Below are 21,194 nucleotides of genomic sequence, written 5' to 3'. Positions count from 1 at the left end.
TCAAGATGTCTGGGTTGCACAACCGTATGAACCAGCTGAATATTAACCTCCCTGATGAGGCAGTCATTGACAGAATCCTTCAGTCGCTCCCACCAAGCTACAAGAGCTTTGTGATGAACTACAATATGCAGGGGATGGTAAAGACCATTCCTGAAGTATTTTCTATGCTGAAGTCAGCAGAGGTTGAAATCAAGAAAGAACATCAAGTGTTGATGGTCAATAAGACCACTAAGTTCAAGAAGGGCAAGGGTAAGAAGAACTTCAAGAAGGACGGCAAAGAGGTTGCCGCGCCCGGTAAGCCAGTTGCCGGGATGAAGTCAAAGAATGGACCCAAGCCTGAGACTGAGTGCTTTTATTGCAAGGGGAAGGGTCACTGGAAGCGGAACTGCCCCAAATACTTAGCGGATAAGAAGGCCGGCAACACTAAAGGTATATTCGATATACATGTAATTGATGTGTACCTTACCAGTACTCGTAGTAACTCCTGGGTATTTGATACCGGTGCCGTTGCTCATATTTGTAACTCACAGCAGGAGCTGCGGAATAAGCGGAGACTGGCGAAGGACGAGGTGACAATGCGCGTCGGGAACGGTTCCAAGGTCGATGTGATCGCCGTCGGCACGCTACCTCTACATTTACCTACGGGATTAGTTATAAACCTTAATAATTGTTATTTTGTGCCAAGTTTGAGCATGAACATTGTATCTGGATCTCGTTTAATACGAGATGGCTACTCATTTAAGTCCGAGAATAATGGTTGTTCTATTTATATGGGATATATGTTCTATTGTCATGCTCCGATGGTCAATGGTTTATTCTTAATGAATCTCGAACGTAGTGTTACACATATTCATAGCGTAAATACCAAAAGATCTAAAGTTGATAACGATAGTCCCACATACTTGTGGCACTGCCGCCTTGGTCACATTGGTGTCAAGCGCATGAAGAAGCTCCATGCTGATGGACTTTTAGAGTCTCTTGATTATGAATCGTTTGACACATGCGAACCATGCCTCATGGGCAAGATGACCAAGACTCCGTTCTCCGGAACAATGGAGCGAGCAACCAACTTGTTGGAAATCATACATACCGATGTGTGCGGTCCAATGAGTGTTGAGGCTCGCGGAGGATATCGTTATGTTCTCACTCTCACAGATGACTTGAGTAGATATGGGTATGTCTACTTGATGAAACACAAGTCTGAGACCTTTGAAAAGTTCAAGGAATTTCAGAATGAAGTAGAGAATCAACGTGACCGAAAGATAAAATTCCTACGATCAGATCGTGGAGGAGAATACTTAAGTCACGAATTTGGTACACACTTAAGGAAATGTGGAATCGTTTCACAACTCACGCCGCCTGGAACACCTCAGCGTAACGGTGTGTCCGAATGTCGTAATCGCACTCTATTGGATATGGTGCGGTCTATGATGTCTCTTACCGATTTACCGCTATCATTTTGGGGATACACTCTAGAGACAGCTACATTCACTTTAAATAGGGCACCGTCTAAATCCGTTGAGACGACACCGTATGAATTATGGTTTGGGAAGAAACCTAAGCTGTCGTTTCTAAAAGTTTGGGGATGCGATGCTTATGTCAAGAAACTTCAACCTGAAAAGCTCGAACCCAAGTCGGAAAAATGCGTCTTCATAGGATACCCTAAGGAAACCATTGGGTATACCTTCTACTTAAGATCCGAGGGCAAGATCTTTGTTGCCAAGAACGGATCCTTTCTGGAAAAAGAGTTTCTCTCGAAAGAAGTAAGTGGGAGGAAAGTAGAACTCGATGAAGTACTACCTCTTGAGCGGGACAGTAGTGCAGCTCAGGAAGATGTTCCTGTGATGCCTACACCAACTGAAGAGGAAAATAATGATGATGATCAAGGTACTTCGGATCAAGTTGCTACTGAACTTCGTAGGTCCACAAGGACACGTTCCGCACCAGAGTGGTACGGCAACCCTGTCCTGGAAATCATGTTGTTAGACAACGGTGAACCTTCGAACTATGAAGAAGCGATGGCGGGCCCAGATTCCAACAAATGGCTAGAAGCCATGAAATCCGAGATAGAATCCATGTATGAAAACAAAGTATGGACTTTGACTGACTTGCCCGATGATCGGTGAGCGATAGAAAACAAATGGATCTTCAAGAAGAAGACGGACGCGGATGGTAATGTCACCATCTATAAAGCTCGACTTGTCGCTAAGGGTTATCGGCAAGTTCAAGGGATTGACTACGATGAGACTTTCTCTCCCGTAGCGAAGCTTAAGTCCGTCCGAATCATGTTAGCAATTACCGCATACTATGATTATGAGATATGGCAGATGGACGTCAAAACGGCATTCCTTAACGGGCATCTTAAGGAAGAACTGTATATGATGCAGCCGGAGGGTTTTGTCGATCCTAAGAATGCTAACAAAGTATGCAAGCTCCAGCGATCCATTTATGGGCTGGTGCAAGCATCTCGGAGTTGGAACATTCGCTTTGATGAAATGATCAAAGCGTTTGGGCTTATGTAGACTTATGGAGAAGCCTGCGTTTACAAGAAAGTGAGTGGGAGCTCTGTAGCATTTCTCATATTATATGTAGATGACATACTTTTGATGGGAAATGATATAGAATTCTTGGACAGCATTAAGGCCTACTTGAATAAGTGTTTTTCAATGAAGGACCTTGGAGAAGCTGCTTATATATTAGGCATCAAGATCTATAGAAATAGATCGAGACGCCTCATAGGTCTTTCACAAAGCACATACCTTGATAAGATTTTGAAGAAGTTCAAAATGGATCAATCCAAGAAAGGGTTCTTGCCTGTATTGCAAGGTGTGAGATTGAGCTCGGCTCAATGCCCGACCACGGCAAAAGATATAGAAGAGATGAGTGTCATCCCCTATGCTTCAGCCATAGGATCTATTATGTATGCCATGCTGTGTACCAGACCTGATGTAAACCTTGCCGTAAGTTTGGTAGGAAGGTACCAAAGTAATCCCGGCAAGGAACACTGGACAGCGGTCAAGAATATCCTGAAGTACCTGAAAAGGACAAAGGACATGTTTCTCATTTATGGAGGTGACGAAGAGCTCGTCGTAAAGGGTTACGTCGACGCTAGCTTCGACACAGATCTGGATGACTCTAAGTCACAAACCGGATACGTGTATATGTTGAATGGTGGAGCAGTAAGCTGGTGCAGCTGCAAGCAGAGCGTGGTGGCGGGATCTACATGTGAAGCGGAGTACATGGCAGCCTCGGAGGCAGCGCATGAAGCTATTTGGGTGAAGGAGTTCATCACCGACCTAGGAGTCATACCCAATGCGTCGGGGCCGATCAAACTTTTCTGTGACAATACTGGAGCTATTGCCCTTGCGAAGGAGCCCAGATTTCACAAGAAGACCAGGCACATCAAGCGTCGTTTCAACTCCATCCGTGAAAATGTTCAAGATGGAGACATAGAAATTTGCAAAGTACATACGGATCTGAATGTCACAGATCCGTTGACTAAACCTCTCTCGCGAGCGAAACATGATCAACACCAGAACTCTATGGGTGTTCGATTCATCACAATGTAACTAGATTATTGACTCTAGTGCAAGTGGGAGACTGTTGGAAATATGCCCTAGAGGCAATAATAAAAGTATTATTATTATATTTCTTTGTTCATGATAATAGTCTTTTATTCATGCTATAACTGTATTATCCGGAAATCGTAATACACGTGTGAATACATAGACCACAATATGTCCCTAGTGAGCCTCTAATTGACTAGCTCGTTGTGATCAACAGATAGTCATGGTTTCCTGGCTATGGACATTGGATGTCGTTGATAACGGGATCACATCATTAGGAGAATGATGTGATGGACAAGACCCAATCCTAAGCATAGCACAAAGGTCGGTTAGTTCGTTTGCTAGAGCTTTTCCAATGTCAAGTATCTCTTCCTTAGACCATGAGATCGTGTAACTCCCGGATACCGTAGGAGTGCTTTGGGTGTACCAAACGTCACAACGTAACTGGGTGATTATAAAGGTGCACTACAGGTATCTCCGAAAGTGTCTGTTGGGTTGACACGGATCGAGACTGGGATTTGTCACTCCGTATGACGGAGAGGTATCTCTGGGCCCACTCGGTAATGCATCATCATAATGAGCTCAAGGTGACCAAGTGTTTGGTCACGGAATCATGCATTACGGTACGAGTAAAGTGACTTGCCGGTAACGAGACTGAACAAGGTATTGGGATACCGACGATCGGGTCTCGGGCAAGTAACGTACCGATTGACAAAGGGAATTGCATACGGGGTTTGATCGAATCCTCGACATCGTGGTTCATCCGATGACAACATCGAGGAGCATGTGGGAGCCAACATGGGTATCCAGATCCCGCTGTTGGTTATTGACCGGAGAGTCTCGGTCATGTCTGCATGTCTCCCGAACCCGTAGGGTCTACACACTTAAGGTTCGGTGACGCTAGGGTGATCAGGAAGACAAGTATGTGATTACCGAATGTTGTTCGGAGTCCCGGATGAGATCCCGGACGTCACGAGGAGTTCCGGAATGGTCCGGAGGTAAAGTTTTATATATGGGAAGTTGTTAAACGGACACCAGAAAGTTTCGGGGTCATACCGGTATTGTACCGGGACCACTAGAGAGGTTCCGGGGGTCCACCGGGAGGGACCACCCCTCCCGGGGGGCCATTTGGGCTGCGTAGGGATAGCAGCCAGCCCCTAGTGGGCTTGGCGCCCCCCCCCCCTTGGGCCCATGCGCCTAGGGTTGGGGGGGGGAACCCTAAAGGGGGCGCACCCCCCTTGCTTGGGGGGCAAGCCCCTCACCCTTTGGCCGCCGCCCCCCTCTAGGGTTTCCCCTAGAGGGCCGGCCCCCTTGTCCCTCTCCTCCTATATATAGAGGGGTGAGGGGAGGGCTGCTGGACACAACTCAAGGCGCAGCCCCTCCCCTCCCCAACACCTCTCCTCCTCCGTACGTGCTTGGCGAAGCCCTGTCGGAGTACTGCTGCACTAACTGCACCACGCCGTCGTGCTGCCGTTGGAGCTGCCTTCCTCAACCTCTCCTTCCTCCTTGCTGGATCAAGACGGAGGAGACGTCCATCGTCCCGTACGTGTGTTGAACGCGGAGGTGCTGTCCGTTCAGCACTTGGTCATCGGTGATCCGAATCACGACGAGTACGACTCCATCATCGCCATCCCCTTGAACGCTTCCGCACTCGATCTACAAGTGGTATGTAGATGCAAACTCTTCCCCTTGACTCGTTGCTTAGATGAACTCATAGATGGATCTTGGTGAAATCGTAGGAAAAATTTTAATTTTCTGCAACGTTCCCCAACACGTGATACCAAGAGTCCTTTAAACGTGCCACTGGCCTCGCCACTTCCCGATATACTCGTGGCGTTATGCGCGGGTGGGATACTGGAAATCATTGATCAAATCCCCCAAAAGGCGGGACACGATCTCCACCTCGATGGGACGCACCAATAGAGGGACCACCTCGAGCCGCGCATCGAGCTCTCGCAACGGCTCAATGTTAATGATCGGTTGTGACCCTTCGCAAAGAATTGCCAGTCGAAAGTACTGTTCACATTTGAGCGGTTGGCCTTCGAGGCTAAGTAAAATTGATAGTTCGGATTATGGATACAACATGGCTTGACACGTGGCCGAATTGGACCGAATACCGTTTAAAGGCTTAGCTGGAGAAGATTGCTCCGAATACTCAAGAGGAACTCGCCTGCAAGCTGGAGACTGCAGATGCGGGAGTTACGGGAAACCGGCGTTGGGGCTAGTTAGGGGGCTACTGAGGGAGTCCTGGAGTAGGGGTCCTCAGGTTGCCGACTTATCTCTCATGGACCGGACAATTGGGCCATACTGTATCCGGACAGGAGACCTTTTGTCCCTTGGTGTGTACCCCAAGTCAAGATGGAAGATTCAGCATACCTGTACCCTTGATGTAATCGACTATGTGTAACCCTAGTACCCCTGGTGTCTATATAAACCAGAGGGTTTAGTCCGTAGAGGCCAGAACATCCATCATCCTACCAACTTAGGGTTTAGTTCATCTGATCTCGTGGTAGATCGACTCTGTAATCCTCATATACACAAGCAATATAATCGAGCAGGACGTAGGGTTTTACCTCTTAGAGGGGGCCTGCACCTGGGTAAATATCGTGTCCCATGTCCCTTGTTCCCCATTGATCCTAGATCCATAGTTCCGGACCTCCTACCCGAGATCCGCCGGTTTTGACACCGACAACAAGCTCCTACCAATCTGTTGAATTGGATGACGATGCTGAACAAGGTGGGAGGGGTGGTCGGATTTGGGACCGAGCCAAAGAGAAGTAGGCACTTGAGGGGGAAGAAGGAGAAAGATATGGTCGCACGTGACGTCGCGGCGAGCAAGATGAAAGTCGCATGGATGAACAATCCCAACAAAGGGGGGGAATCAAAGAAAAGGAATAAGAAGAAGGATGATAGGCGCAATCTCTTATTGGATGTGCAAAGGGAGAGCATGAAATTCGACTGTGAGAGAGGACGATGATTGAGAAGGGGATGGTGGAGATGGAGAAGACGAACAAATGGGAGAAAATGGAACTTGAGAAGGCCAAGGCATATGCGACGATTGAGTTTGAGAGAGAAGGTGAGGCTCAAGGGGATCATGAATGAGTCAAGGATCATGTTGGTCGACACTAGCCTCACGGATGACCATGTCAAGGATTGGTTCACCAATCAAAAGGAGATCAACAAGCACAAGAAAAGACACTTGATTTATTCGTGTATCCCTATTCATGAATTATTGAATTTTATCCATCGTGGATCAATTTGGCTCGATTGGTTGTGTGCTATATTGATCGAATGATCTACATGCATGGTTTTCAAGGAAATGGGAGGCGTCGTTGTCCAAGCAGATAAATGGGGCTCAGCCGGCTGTCCCATTGGACATGCTCTTATTGCAAAAATGCAATGAAGGGGTGTGCAGTGCTGGTGCAAATCATCATAGCCAGAGCATGCAAGCGCCGCAACTACCGGTCTCCTAATCCAGAAACGCAGAGAGAGACAAGTCGAGAACAAAACCCGGGGACACAAATTTCAGAAAGAAAAGAAACCCGCTTCAAAGACTGCTGGTGTGTACATTTTTCACCATTGTTTATAAGGAGGTAAGGCGACCTAAGGCGAGGACCACCCGCTCTAGCACCTAGGCGACGCCTAAGCGCCTAAGGCAGACGCCTAAGTGCCTAAGGCGGGCATATTTGTAAGGCGCTGACTTGACGCAAAGGAATGATTGTGCAGCGACGGCGACACATCACACGTAGCTGCTGGGATGGTGGAGAAGTGGTGGTGACAACACATGAATGTCATTGAGGGTGGTGCTATCAAGCACCATGTCTCGAACTCCGGGATGAAAGCCTAGGTTGCCTGAGTTGGTTATGCCTGGCAATGTGATGTTTATACATCGTTACCTTGTTGAAGGCATTGTTCGGATATGCTCGGACTGATTCTTCAGGGTGAAAACCTAGATTTTGATCTTGAACGGTTGGATCCTGTGATGGCGGTGATTGAGCGTCGCTCACTTTTTGAAGGCATTACTGTTGAAGAACCTCATCGTTCATGTGGTGTCATGAGATGTTGGTGCGGATATGGTCATTGATGTAGTTTGTCGATGGTGGATGCGATCTCTTTGAATTTTTTTTCTCGCCTGCGCATGGCTTTGGTCCTATGTGACTTTGCTATTTGATGGCGTGTTTTTAGTGTGCATGTATTGTTGTTGGCTGTGTGCATCCTAACTATGCAGATGCCGGGTGTGCTTATTATGTCTGTATTCTCTTGATGCTTCATTTTGAGCCAATAAAATTCACCCTTTACCGGAAAAAAATTGTAAGGCGCTGCCAGGGCGCCTAAGCGTCTAAGGCAGGATGCCTTAAAAACAATGGTTTTCACAATGTTGATCACAGAAATACCCACATGATAAGGAAGACTACCAAATGAACTTGGTTGAAAATGAGAAACTTACAATCAGAAAGTGTTGTCACTGAATTCCTCAGTCGGGATAATCAACATATGTACTTTCACAAAAGAATTACAATGTTTCCTCTTTCACACTATCAATACCAATCAAAAAAATGCTATCAAACTTTCTATATTTCCCTTTCTCAAAATATACTTTCCACCCAACCCAAAATTGCAAGCTGGAGACCGAAACAAACCAAACCCCAAACTATGCACTCCTATTTAAAAAAGAAAAATCTTCACTGCCCAGGAACTTCACAAAAACTGGTACCTGTCTGTATTTTCCTTTATATACGTAATGTAATCAGTCTGTATGCTGTTGCAGAAGAAAGTGGAACTGGGAGTTCTGCCGCAGTAGTGCCGGCGGCTCCACATCAGTCGGGTTGATGTCAAGCATCAGTCGTGCTATATCATCCAAGGATATCGGTATGCTGCAATGCCATTCATATGGGCGGGTGTTAGATCAATGGCAACTGTTGCAATTTCAGCTATGTGCTCCGACACACATTACATCTTTGTGTCGGTACTGAACATACCTTGAATCGTCATCTAGCAAGAAAGAACTGTTCGGAGTAGTTATCGAGTCATCGGTCGACATTGTTCTCATGTTTCCAATTACCTGAAAACATGCCCATTTTTGTCAGGAAACATTAAACAAATGTCGTAACATTGTTTTTTCCATTACATACATCATGTTAATGTTTTGCATGTATTCATGGATTCGTGCGTGCTAATGTTTGAAAACAGAAGCACGTTTGTTCTAGCAAGCACTCTCTCCTACCTCTTGGGATAGACCATGTGCTCCATATTTATCATCCCAGAACATCGTTCCGATGCGATATATTTGACTGATGCTCAGAACCTGCAACCAAAATAAAAATATTTGATACTCGATGGTTTGCCAAATATTCAAGCATTTATAACCTTGTCTTGTTCAGGACTTACGGGGCAAAGCTCATTAGTGATTTCGTCCAAGGTTTTGTGCGACTTCTGATGCAAAACCTGCAATGTAATTTCATTTAGTAGGTCGGCGATAGACAGATGGAACATCTATAACGGCCAATAAGAGTTGTCTTCTCAGGCATACCAGGAACCCAACAGCCTGCCTTATGTGCTGCAGTTCATCCCAAGATGTTCCTGCATACTGGATTACAGAAATACATTTTAGTCTGGCGGTTTTCTGCTGATTAGTATGTTCCTTGTTGAAATTACACATTTTCTTTGACTTCACCTCTTCAGTTGTCCTAGAGCACCACTGCTCCAGTTCCTGTAAACCAGCCTTCAAGAATTCTCCATTGCTAAAGGAGCAGCATTCACGCCGAAGTAGCAAACTGAATGAAGAAAATAATTTTTGCTATAGTTCAGAATTAAAACATTTTGTGAAGCGTCTACAAATGATGTTTCAAATGACAGTTTGCAGTCAACCAAAGTTAAACTGAGGTAACTTGTGCAAGACTAGCAGTACCTGTTGAAGAGTTGAACGTTCATAAATGCAAATACTTGGCTGAATGTTTTCCTAATTATCATTGGAGGTACCTACAAGTTAAAGTTGAAAAAGGGAAATCTTCAGCACATTCATAAATTTTTATGAATTCCTGATCGGAAGATAACTGAAACAAAGCTATACTCACATAATTACTGTTCATCGTTTCCAGTGTATGATTCAGGCACTTAATAATGTTTTGCCAATGCACACTTGATGCTTGCCTTGATAGTGCACTAGAGTGTATACTTTTCAATGATCCTCGAGATGCTCTCACACGGCCAGCTCTTGGAGCCTATGAATATTGACAAATGTAAGAAAAACTGTATCGCGCTATACAAAGATTAATCATGGAGATGCCTGACCCTTGAGGTACCTGTATGCAGAGAGTCAATATTGCACTTATTTCCCTTTTCAGGCTATCTCTCATCATGCCATATATCTTCTCAACATATGCTGTTAACTGTTGCTTGAAACGTACAGCTGGATACTTAGCCTCTATCATTGATGCAGTGTCAGCTCTTCCTACCATTCCACTGTATCCATTTGAAATACCTAATCCTGATGATGATGATCGAGCATTCTGAAAGTGCAGTTTTGGGCATATGTAAGCTCATTTCCACCCAAATGTAGGAGATTTTTTCTCCCGGTTGCATAGCTTGAAAGGGTAAGACATAGTAGCAGCAGTTCAATACAAAAAAGAAAAGAAAGAAGGATGAGCACCAGGAGCCGCGTCCTGATGCCCACCAGGCAAGACTCCAAGAGGTAAGCTAATATTTTGTGATGTGATCACAGATCAATGGTACTAAATGAATTTGAGATCTCAATCAAGAACATCTGTTTATGCAGAGCAAAAGTCTGGATGGGAAACTTACCTGCACCATTCTATTGAATAGGTTGCCTGTTGCAGTCCTGCTGCGATTTGGTACTTTAGTCGATGAACTGCTAGCTTTAAGGGTATTTTGTAAAAGATAGAGGAGGGTTGATGTTGTCGACAACCAATAAGCTAGTTCTCCAGAACTTTCAGCATTCTGTACATGTATACAGCTAGTGAGTTTCTCGACAACTTGCTTACCAACTTTCTTATGTCATTGCATAAGAAAAACTGTATATTTATTGATAGAAATAACAACCTCAACAGATGACCTAATTGTATGGATGATACGGTCAAATATGTTTGTCTTTTCTGCTTCAAATGAGTGCCAGTGAAGGAGCGATTTGTAGACAATACATGCTGCAGCTGGTCTTTTGTTGTCATATCTCCTGTCTTCAGCCAGGCTTTTGATAAGGATATCATGATTTTCCTGTGAAAAAGTGAAGGTAGAATAATTGAAAAAAAAAATGAACATGTACAATATCTGTTAATTAAATACATGAAACTAGTTCCCACAGTGAAATTAAAAATATCAAACAACTTACTTGCTGTCGGTCCGTCAGTGACTGTTGTTTGCTCAAATTCTTTATCGGAGGAACAACCACATCCTCCTGCAAGCAAAGCATATGTCCACATTAACCCGATGTCCTACTTGAGTTTTGTTTCTTCCTATCTTACAGTATGTTTGTTGGGTATCACTGAGTTATAGTACATACACTAACCATTTTAGGTTCTCCAAGCTGGTGTCCATTCTCGAGAACCTGATGGGATTTTAAAGTTTTAATACAAGTGTTAGTGAAACTTTGTACTTCTGAAATATAGTTGTAAAATCCAAAAAAGTATCTTATTGAACTTTCATTAATGGAATTTTACCTTCATAACTGATGGCTGAATCACTTCAGGATTGACTACTGCTTGAACAGCTGGTGCAGGATTGCTGCGGAGCACTTGATTCTCTGACTCCAAGATGGCAATCTTGCTTTCCAGACTAGACAAATCAGTAATTGTAAGTATTAAGTTATGATGCTTTCACGTAGGGCAAGTGGTTAAGAATGAAAATACGAGGTACACATATATACATATTGTAAATTCTTACCTCTCTATTTGTTTTGTCTTATTATCATCATCTGCTGATGCAAGCAATGATTGCTGGCGTAGAACGTGGTTTTCAGATTCCATGTTAGATAAATTTGTCTCAAGCCTGAACCATATATCACAAGTCAGTGAATGGATATGATATTTAATCTTTACAAGTCGAATTTGTCCAAACTCCAACGCTATAAACTCATTAGTACCTAGCAATCATCTCTTGGAGTTCATTAATTTTGCAGTCCCGTTCTTGTGCCTCACGTGACAATTCGTCAGACTGTTTTTTAATCTCAAAAAGCTTCTTCTCAAGATCTTCAGCTTTCGTTCTAAACGTACCGAGCTCAGTCTGGATCAAAATAATGGAATGTGAGAATTTTACTGTAGAATAAAATGGTGAATCTTCCTTTTGAGTAGAGTCGTGGAACCTATTGGGTATTCATACCTCAAGTTCCTCGTTTTGACTTGTCAACAACTCAACTTTTGCGTTATCCACCACTGGCACCTCTACTATCTTAGGTGGTGCCTGTTCAATTGCTAACTTTGCGGATTCTTTCTCATTTATGATTGCTGCATGGGCTTCCTCAAGCTTTTCTTGCATTTCTTGCAACGCAGATTGTAACTTCGTAATTTCCTGACCCTTGGCTACCTCAAGGTCAACCTACCAACATACTTAATTTAGAAAACTCATTGGTGTTGAAGCAACATATTAAACTGTACAGCAACTACTATGTTGATCAAAGTGAGTTACCCTCAAATGCTTCTCAACATCCAATCTCCATGTGAGTTCCTCAACTCTCTTTTCCAGCTTGTCTTTTGCTTCTTTAAGTGCACCATTATCTCTTGCTTCCTGTTTACATGCTTATACTTTAGTTTAAAATACACATGAATGCATTATGACTTCCCAATCTGAAATTGGACATACCATTTTGAGCTTCCGAAGTTCCTTCCTTGCAACACGTCCCCTCCACGAGCACTGGAGAATTAGAGAAGCTCTTTTTTGCAGTTTGTAAGCAACATAGGCTTTGTGTTGGCGCCATCGAGTCTGGATCCACAAAGTAGTTAAGTTTCGGTTTTTATTATTAAATTACCTCTGTACCCTGGTTCACATAATAATACAAACCTGGATGATGATGGTTGCTTTGGTCTCTCTTCTGAACCTGTGCTCCTTACGAGCAGCAATTGCACGTAATCCTGTCTGTATTGTTATTGATGATCTGTATATTTGTAGGTAAGCTTTCCAGGCAGAATGAGTACGGGTGTGCTTCTGTATTGTTATTGCAGCAGCGACTCTTCTCATGTGCTCAAAAAGCTTTCTAGCTAGTCGTGCTGCGCAATTTGATTATATTGTATGTCAGCTCAAGTCAGAACAAAGTAAGAAGTGCTTATATGAGTTATATCCAAGGCATGAGGTACTGAACGCAAAGGAGTGAAGAAATACCTCTCCAGAACTTTTGAGTTTGAATGGAAGCTTTTTTTAAGCTGACGAATTCCTTTCGCATAAGATGCGTTCTTATACGCCTCTGGATAAGTCGCACAGCATTGGCCAATACTTCTGCTCTTCTAGCATCCAGCTCTGCCATCTGACCAGCTCTTAGGAATACCTTTGTTTTCCCTATCTGATAAATAAAAGGGTATGCACATTCAGTTTCAACTTGCAGATACATATATAATGGGTAAAGTTGTTATGTTTCACAACTTCCCATTTCACTGCTGGTTACCTGATATCCCTTCAATCCCATTTTATCACATATTGCTGCGCAAGCTGTCTTCTCGTCAGAACTGCAAAATAGTTACAGGACAAGAGAATATCTAAATTGATATATTTGACTTGAGTTTCATCTCCTTATGAATTTGCATAACTTGACCATCCATACCTGTCCACAAGCTCTGGTGCAAGCACTCCGAACCGATCAATGAACTCATCAAATGTCCTTTTCGTCGGATAGCCAGCACAACTGATCCGGATTGCTTCCAAAACACCCTGCGCCATGAGCCATGAACAAGATGCAATTTCCAACTAAATTCAATGGAGCAAAAAACATGAAAAAAAATTACATACCCCGCATCTCAATTGATTCAAGACATTGTCGTTCTCGAAGATGCCAGGTTTCAGTACAGTATTAGGCTTCACACATCTAATGTAGTGTGGTTCTGTTGTACTCAATGTTTCCATCAGAGCTTGTAGTTGTTGCTACACATATTATAGAATACAGGTAAATGAGTATTCCAAGGCTAAAGAAGAGATTTAGCTCCAATATGACACACCTTAAAGCGAGTGCCGATGGAAGAGAATTTGGACTGTTTAGAACTTTCCTCTGGTAATGGAGGAAAGAGATTTGCAACAAAAGAGCACCTTGACGAATTTAGTAGAGCTTGATGTTCAGCGACCACATAATCTTTGTTCTTGTCAAGAAAATAATCGGCTTGATATGTGACCTGTCACGTATAACTGTTTGTTCAAAGTCCTTACTGATTATATATCTAATTATCATACTATCACCGAATTAATGCTTACATCTCCTGCGTAGTGGTTGATTGTGAAGGCAGTCCTGGCAAGTTTGGGCTTGCTAAAGCGCTTATGTGATTTGTATGTTTGATACATCTTTTGTGCAAATGTCTCGTGAGTGGACTTTGGAAACATGCTGCATCATCGATAAGCATGTCAAATACTTGCATTTGCCTTCAGTTTGCATGCGAGAAAAAGTATCCTATGTATTTTTTTTAAATGAAAAATACTATAGAAAACTTTCATTGTTGCAAGTGTCATCGTGGACATAAAACTAAATCTGGAATAACTCAAAAGTCAAAAGAAACTTCATTTTTGGGTCAAAATATCACATACCATGCCTCATCCAGGAGGGCAATTATTCCTCCAGGTTTCTGCACGAAATATTTAAATGTTATTGATAAGTAAATACTTGATTCCTCTTTTAAGGTTCACATACAACTTATGATATGCTCAGAGGCATTACCTTCTCAATCAGGTCCAGCACATCCTGATTGTCCACAAATTCCACATAGCTCCAGTCTATTTCATCCCTTGTATACTCTTCTTGCTCCATCTTGAATACATGCTGCCGAAGGAATACACATATTTATGTAGATATTAAATATACATTTCAAAATCATTTTCTCTTAGCACCTATAGGTCTTAGCTAACCTGATTGAAGTGCTGCTGCAATTTCTCATTTGTCATGTTGATGCACAATTGCTCAAAACTGTCATATGAGCAGAAAGTTAATCATGTTTAGAAACTGAACTAATATCATACTTGCACTTTTGTAGTATAACGAAGGTACTAATGGCAAACCTGTTGACCTTGAAACTCTCAAATCCATATATATCCAGCACTCCTATTATACTTATTGCATCAGGATCTTGACCAATCGAGTTGTTGATCTTATCCACAATCCTGTTAACCCAGATAAGAAAAACATTTCTGGTTAAATGGCATACAGTAGGGATGAAAGATAAAAGTATAAAGTGCTAAATTTATTAGTTTTTACAAAAAAAAAATAGGAACCAGTAGGAGCGCTGCCTTTTCAGTAAGAAGAAATTAGATATATGAACAAACAGGTGGGCATGAACATGCCAAAACCCCTAACATCCGACTACTCCTGAATAAGCGCAACGCTCTGGGATCCCAGGCAGAAAGCCATGACGTTGTATTATGCAATGGGCGAGCTCCGCGAGTTTTATTAGCATTTTACTACATTCATAATAATATATTTCTGTCTGTACACATATCTGGCAATCTGGTAATACTGATAAGAAGTAACACTTGATATTTTTTGCTTGTTTAATGCATTAATGAATATAATAATTCACGCTTACCAGTCAAATAGTCGTGAATACACTGTCTTTGCCAAGGCATCACGACTCTGTAGAGCAGAATCTGGATCGAGGGGTTTTGTGATATTTCCATCAGGTGTTACAATAACACGCTGACAAAGAGAGTCCTCAAGCAACTTCTCATCACACCTAAGATAAAATATGTACTTGAGTAATACCATACAGATGCAGATCACCAAATATAAACCACTGAAAGAAATTGGACATACATTAGCAGTTCTGCCACTGTTTTCAGGTGATTGATTGATTTCTCATCCCTCAACCGTGACGAATCAATTTCTTTCCCTTTGGAGAAATTAATGTTTCCTAGATGAAGGATTGCCGCTACTACTCTGAAGATTGCATCCTTGAGCAGTGAAAGAGATTAATTAGTTTTTTTTTAGCCCAGCAATATCGTTACTATTCCTTTCAAGTCTCGTGACAGTTTCAAATACCTGTTCTTCTTGAGAAATTCCAACTATATCCATTGCATTTCTTGTTTCTAGGTATTCTCTTGCGTCGTCCACATTAGCTACTTCATAGCAGCTTGTTTGGTTCAGGTAATGAAATGATCGTGGGTCTCCCGCCTTAAACCTTTTTACATCCTGTAATTAGTTAAACATCAAGAAGAAGTCTTTTGGACCATGCAGATATTGTAAGCACTACTATATAGGTACTGCTTGTTAAGAATTACCTCCGGTGGTGCAGAACATAGCATGTAAAAGCAATGGTAGTTCCGTTCAGGATCAGAGACCTGACATACTCGTGACCGTTCAAGGAGGTATGTGCGAACGGCCGCACCAGATATCTTCCCATATTTGTCGAATTGGATTTCAACAAACTTACCAAAACGACTGAAAAACAGCGACATGTCAAGTATAAAACTTGAAAAACATTTACTGCTGAAGCATAGTTGTAGTTGCTAATTCAAGAATCCACCTTGAGTTGTTGTTCTTCACCGTCTTCGCATTACCAAATGCTTCCAGTACTGGGTTAGACTGAGTGTGTTGCACAAGAATCAAGAGAGTTGGTGGGACATTCCAGAAGGAAAGAGTGAGAAAAAATGTAAACAAAAATGTTGTGTTTTCCTACCTCTAGAACTTGTTGCTCGACGGTTCGTCCCTCGGTTCCAGACCTTCCTCCCATGAAGGCAAGGTACCTCATGAGCATCTTCGTCGTCTCTGTCTTACCAGCGCCACTCTCACCGCTCACCAGTATCGACTGGCTTCCATGCTCATTAATCATTGCCCTGAAAATTATTTTCAGAAACAAACCGCGACGAACATTAGCCACACGATACATTGAACTGGCTGACTGTCCAATGCCCACAGGCAGCAACTGCAATAACAAGATGACACACACACACACACCTGTAGCAAGAATCTGCAATCGCGAAAAGATGAGGGCTGAGCTCCCCGAAGGTGGCGCCTTTGTACTGCTCCATCATGTGCACGTCGTAGAGATGGGGCAGCCTCTGGAAAGGGTTGACTGCAATCAAGATGTTCCCGGTGTACGTCTGTCGTCAGAATAGTTACCAGTGTCAGACAATCAGCTGAAATGGTTCTTGACTGGGAGAGAACATCAAGATGGACAAGCCTTGATTACTCACGTATATCTCGTTAAGGCTGTACCGGCAGGCAAGGTTATGCAAGACTCCTGGTTCATGGAGGTAGGCGAGCTTCGTCATGTCGTCCACTCCTGCTGGGGGCGCTTCCGTGTCTTTGGGGTATATGCTTGCGAGGCTGGCCACAACCTGAACCCAAATACCAAATGATGATCCAACCAAAAGCTCATGCGGTAAGCAACATCAATCGATTGGCAATCCAAAGCAACAGTAACTCGCGGTGGAAGCTCCACTCGAGCAATTCGACGAACAGTTGGTAGGCACGGTTAATTGCTAGGACGAAGCAGAGCTCGACTTGAAATATGCGTCCTTGGTAGAACACTGGTGGCAAAGAGCAGCGATGAGGAAGAGGGCAGGGGACTGCGGAGTGACTCACCGTTTTGCCATTGGTGGTGGCGACGGTGACGTCGGCGCCCTTGATCCCGGTGACCTCGCCGTCGACCCAGGCCTCGTCGGGATCCTCCAGCCACACCTGCGAGCCGACGATGATGTTGACCGGAGTCCCCTGTCGGCCCAAGAAACAAGAAACATGTCAACTCGACCAAGCCGCCTCCCGAAGCAGCCAGCCATGAATCACCGGCGTGAAAGAAGCTGGCTGGAATCGAGCAAGAAAGCGAGCTGACCATGTTGACAACTTCAGTCCACGGACGACGAACTCAGCTCAGCTCGATCGCCGGCGCCGGCGAATCTCCGCTCATGCGAGCACGGGATCAAACAAACCAAATAATACAGCAGCAGCAGCTAGCAAGATCCCGCGAGCTGGAGTTGTTGGAATGCGCACGCGAACAACTGGAAAGGGAGGAGATGGCAGCAGCAGCAGGAAAGCAGAGCAGGGGAAGGAAGGCAGGGGAAAAGGAATATACAACGAAGGTGGTGGAGGCGGGGCGAGGGGTCGGAGTGGGGTGGCGGTCGCGGGGCGTGAGCTGGTTCAAGTCCCCCTTTTTGGTGGGAAAAGTCGGCACCCCGCGCTGGCGGCGCCGGTGCCTTCTCGCTTCCCCGTCGATTTCCCCCATTGGTGATCCGCTGCCGGAGTGCCACCGAAAGGGGCGGAAAAGAGAGGGGAACGGTCCATTCGCTGGCCCCGGAGAGTACAGCGACGGCATGTCCGGTGTTGTGTTCACTACTAGAAGTCGTCCAAAGTGATTATCCCAAATTTATGATATCATCATCTATAGCGATGTGAGAAAAGGGTGAGATATCTTTATCTGAACCTATCCTATAATGTTTATTTCGTGATGCTTATCTGACTTATTATAATTTCACGACTTTTATCTAATGGTTGTGCATAAAGTTATAAAGTTGGCCAACGCTAGGCGTCGCCGCGCCGACCCAATCTTTCGGGCGGTCTGCTGCTAGCCATTCGATCGTGAAAGTCACGAACCGTCGGATCTCACGTCCCCTTCCTTTCATTTCCCGTCCTTCTTCCCAGCACGCAAAGGAAATAAAAACACAACGAGCACCATTGATTCATGCCCCCGCGAACTCGAAGCTTCGCTCGTTCCCCAATGCTCTTCGCCCGCCGTCTCGGTTGCAGCACAAATAACAAAGAATACGCTGGTTTTGTAACCAAAAACATATGGTTCCAGCAAATAATTAATATGGCTCCAGCAAATAATAATGTGGTTGCAGAAAAAATGCTATGATTTCAGCAAAACACATTGATATGGTTCCAGCAAAAAATACATATGGTTCCAACAAAAAAATGCTATAGTTCCAGCAAAAAATGAAAAGTGGTTCGTCCGGAAAAAAAAAGGTCAATGCAGCAAAAGAATTCATGGCGTCGCCGTTGTATCCGCCCCAGCACCATCCTTGCCACTTGCAGGAACTCACAATGTTGGTTCCAGCAAAAAATCTATGCAGCAAAAATCATGGCACCCGCCGCGGTGGTTGGCCGGCACTATCCTCCCCTGCTGCGGCAAATCAAGAAAATGGTTCCAGCAAAAATCAAAAGTGGTTCCAGCAAAAATAGAAAAGGACAGCAAGTTACCACGGCCACCGTTGTCGCCGCTACCACCATCCTCGCCGGTTGAAGGAAATCCTCGCGCTGGTTGAAGCAAATCTTGATGGCGGTTCCAGCACCATGTTCTCACCAGGTCCCAGCGTGTTCCGTCTGCACGTCGCCATTGGCCCGAGGACGCAAACAGACTCCGCCGCAGGCCGGCCGCTCCACGGCCTCGCTCCATGGGCGCATCTCGCCGCAGCCGTGGGTGCAGCTAGTCACGGTGGAGTTTTATGGACTCAGCTCTCCGCTCGCGTCAGCTCCGGCGCCCCTCAACCGCAATCACCGATGTTGGTCGAGGATTCAGAGACAGAGAGAGAACGACGACAGGGGAAGAACTGGATAGAGATGCTCGTGTGGGGGTGGGGATAAGATTTCTGTGGTGGGCGGTGGTCAAGCAGTTGGGTGGATCCACGTGTGTGTGCGTTATGCGGTGAGGGGACCGGCCCAGCTTCGGTCAGCGCGCCGAAGCGAAACATTTTCTTATAAAGTTAGAGAGCATTCGGCATCCTCCGCTCTGCAACTCTGGTTCAGAGCAGAGTGGTATGCTGTTATGATTTAGGGAAAGATTAGAACCGCGCTCCGTGCATTCTGCTTCGTGGAGGGTTGCCGAACAGGGCCTTAAGACGCCTCTCATCGCTCTTGTATCAGTTGCATGGTTAAACCACCTAAGGGTATTTTCAACGGCGGCCCGTAAATTTCCTGTCGTATTCATCCGCGGACGGAGGACCACTCCGCCCACATGGATGCAGGAGGTCGCCATCCAACGCTATCATGTACCCCCGTTCGTGGATGCGTATGCGGGGGACCGCCATCCAACGCTATCATGTATATGTCCGTCGGTAAAGGGCAATTTCAAATTCAAATTTACTCAAACCCACACAGCGCCAGAGCAACAGCTAGATCGCATGCCCGATAACAACCATAAAGAGGCAAGTTTCCTGCTCACGGGTTGGAGTTTTTACATGCATGAATGCAAAAGAATATCAGTCCCGCGGTTTGTGCAATTTTCTGCTCTGTCGGACCGGCAATCTCAGTTGTCTGCTTCCCGATCAAGGTGTTGTCGCCACATCATCCTTATTCTCTGCCTACGCCAACTGATCTTTCTGCCGCTGCAACATCTGGTAGCGGATGGATTGCGTGATTATTTTTACGTCGGCATCCAAAGAGTCCACATTCAAGGTCAACATTTTGGCGGCGATCTTTAACTTCGTTTCCTCAAGCGCGACCTTCCTCTCTTCGATCATGCTCCACCTCTCTTCATACTTGAGCTTCTTGTCCATCGCCTCCATCAACGATTTGAACCTCTCCGCCTTTTTCTCCTCCTTGTTGCCCGAGCGCTTCACGCATGCCCATCCGGCGGCGTCCAATTTGAACCACTCTATACTGTGGCACGCACGTCTGGCGGCGTCCGCCACGAACGCCTCATCCGCCACAACCTCCACGCCGAACACCACCACCAGACCCACTGGCGGCCAACTGCTCTTGAGCTTCTCCTCCTTTGCGGACTTCGCTCTAATGCGGCGAGTTTGCCATGTAGCCGAGCTGATCTTCCGGGTGAGCATGATGCTCAGATCCTCCAGCGCCTTCATCTCCGACAGGTTCTCTGGTGGTTCCATGCGTCAGCGGCGGAAGGAAGGAGAGAGTTGGAGAAAAGAGCGGGAATTGGACGGAGAGCGATGGGGATGGAAGAAGAGAGTGGGGGGTTTTGGCACGAAAACAATGCGAGATGCTACAAAAGCGCGGGCTCCGTCTTCCTTTTGGGTGGACCAGGATGGCAGGGAGCGACGTTCCGCGTGTCCAGACTCCCGCAAAGCCCCCCCCACCCCAGTTTGTCTCCGGTTTGCGGAAGAAAACACATCTGAATTTCCCTACAGACTGGTACAGACCCGCATTGGATGGCGCAACACATTTAGATAACGCGTCGCCCATTGGAGATGCTCACCTTCAATATTCTTTGCCTTTCTTATTAATAGGGTATAGATAAATTTGCTAAAAATGAACCTCTCCTATAGATGCAGGATAAATCTTTGCTCACAATGATTTTGCCTTCAAGTTTTAAAAATACTCCCTCGTCTCATAATGTAAGACTTTTTTGACACTACATTATGGAAAGGAGGGGGTAATTTTTTTATTAATAGGGTCCATGGATAGATTTGCCTACACATGTGCGTCAACGTTGTTGCCATTGACAACATGTAATGTCCCATGGCGAGCCTTTCATCTAAGAGCATCTCTAGCCGTTCGCCCCCCCACCAAGGACGAAAAATAGCGCCTCTTGGGGG

General features: G+C 44.9%; 1 protein-coding gene across 2 annotated transcripts; it reads right to left on the bottom strand.

Moving 5' to 3' along the window:
- Positions 1-7,972: 7,972 nt before the first annotated feature.
- Positions 7,973-17,932, bottom strand: LOC119311804 (myosin-12-like). Of its 2 annotated transcripts, none has more exons than XM_037587505.1 (40): positions 17,534-17,932; positions 17,287-17,415; positions 16,896-17,039; positions 16,657-16,802; positions 16,379-16,535; positions 16,226-16,284; positions 15,981-16,140; positions 15,742-15,891; positions 15,517-15,653; positions 15,290-15,436; positions 14,766-14,867; positions 14,616-14,673; positions 14,428-14,529; positions 14,298-14,335; positions 13,971-14,097; positions 13,721-13,891; positions 13,515-13,646; positions 13,330-13,436; positions 13,174-13,234; positions 12,894-13,071; positions 12,576-12,781; positions 12,378-12,497; positions 12,204-12,302; positions 11,898-12,113; positions 11,662-11,801; positions 11,463-11,567; positions 11,240-11,354; positions 11,083-11,127; positions 10,912-10,977; positions 10,626-10,796; positions 10,368-10,523; positions 9,869-10,075; positions 9,641-9,787; positions 9,475-9,545; positions 9,241-9,340; positions 9,097-9,153; positions 8,955-9,011; positions 8,791-8,871; positions 8,546-8,628; positions 7,973-8,440 (listed from the first exon to the last, which is right to left on the bottom strand). In XM_037587505.1, exons 1-40 carry the CDS (start codon positions 17,534-17,536, stop codon positions 8,314-8,316), a joined length of 4,677 nt encoding a protein of 1,558 aa, XP_037443402.1. In that variant the 5' UTR covers positions 17,537-17,932; the 3' UTR covers positions 7,973-8,313. The 2 variants fall into 2 exon arrangements, with proteins under 2 accessions (XP_037443402.1, XP_037443403.1); XM_037587506.1 differs by having other exon boundaries at positions 11,089-11,127; positions 17,534-17,931.
- Positions 17,933-21,194: the final 3,262 nt, after the last annotated feature.

This window comes from Triticum dicoccoides, chromosome 5B (assembly GCF_002162155.2).
Source record: "Triticum dicoccoides isolate Atlit2015 ecotype Zavitan chromosome 5B, WEW_v2.0, whole genome shotgun sequence".
NCBI classification, from domain to species: domain Eukaryota; kingdom Viridiplantae; phylum Streptophyta; class Magnoliopsida; order Poales; family Poaceae; genus Triticum; species Triticum dicoccoides.
This window is presented reverse-complemented; position numbering and strand designations above follow the sequence as displayed.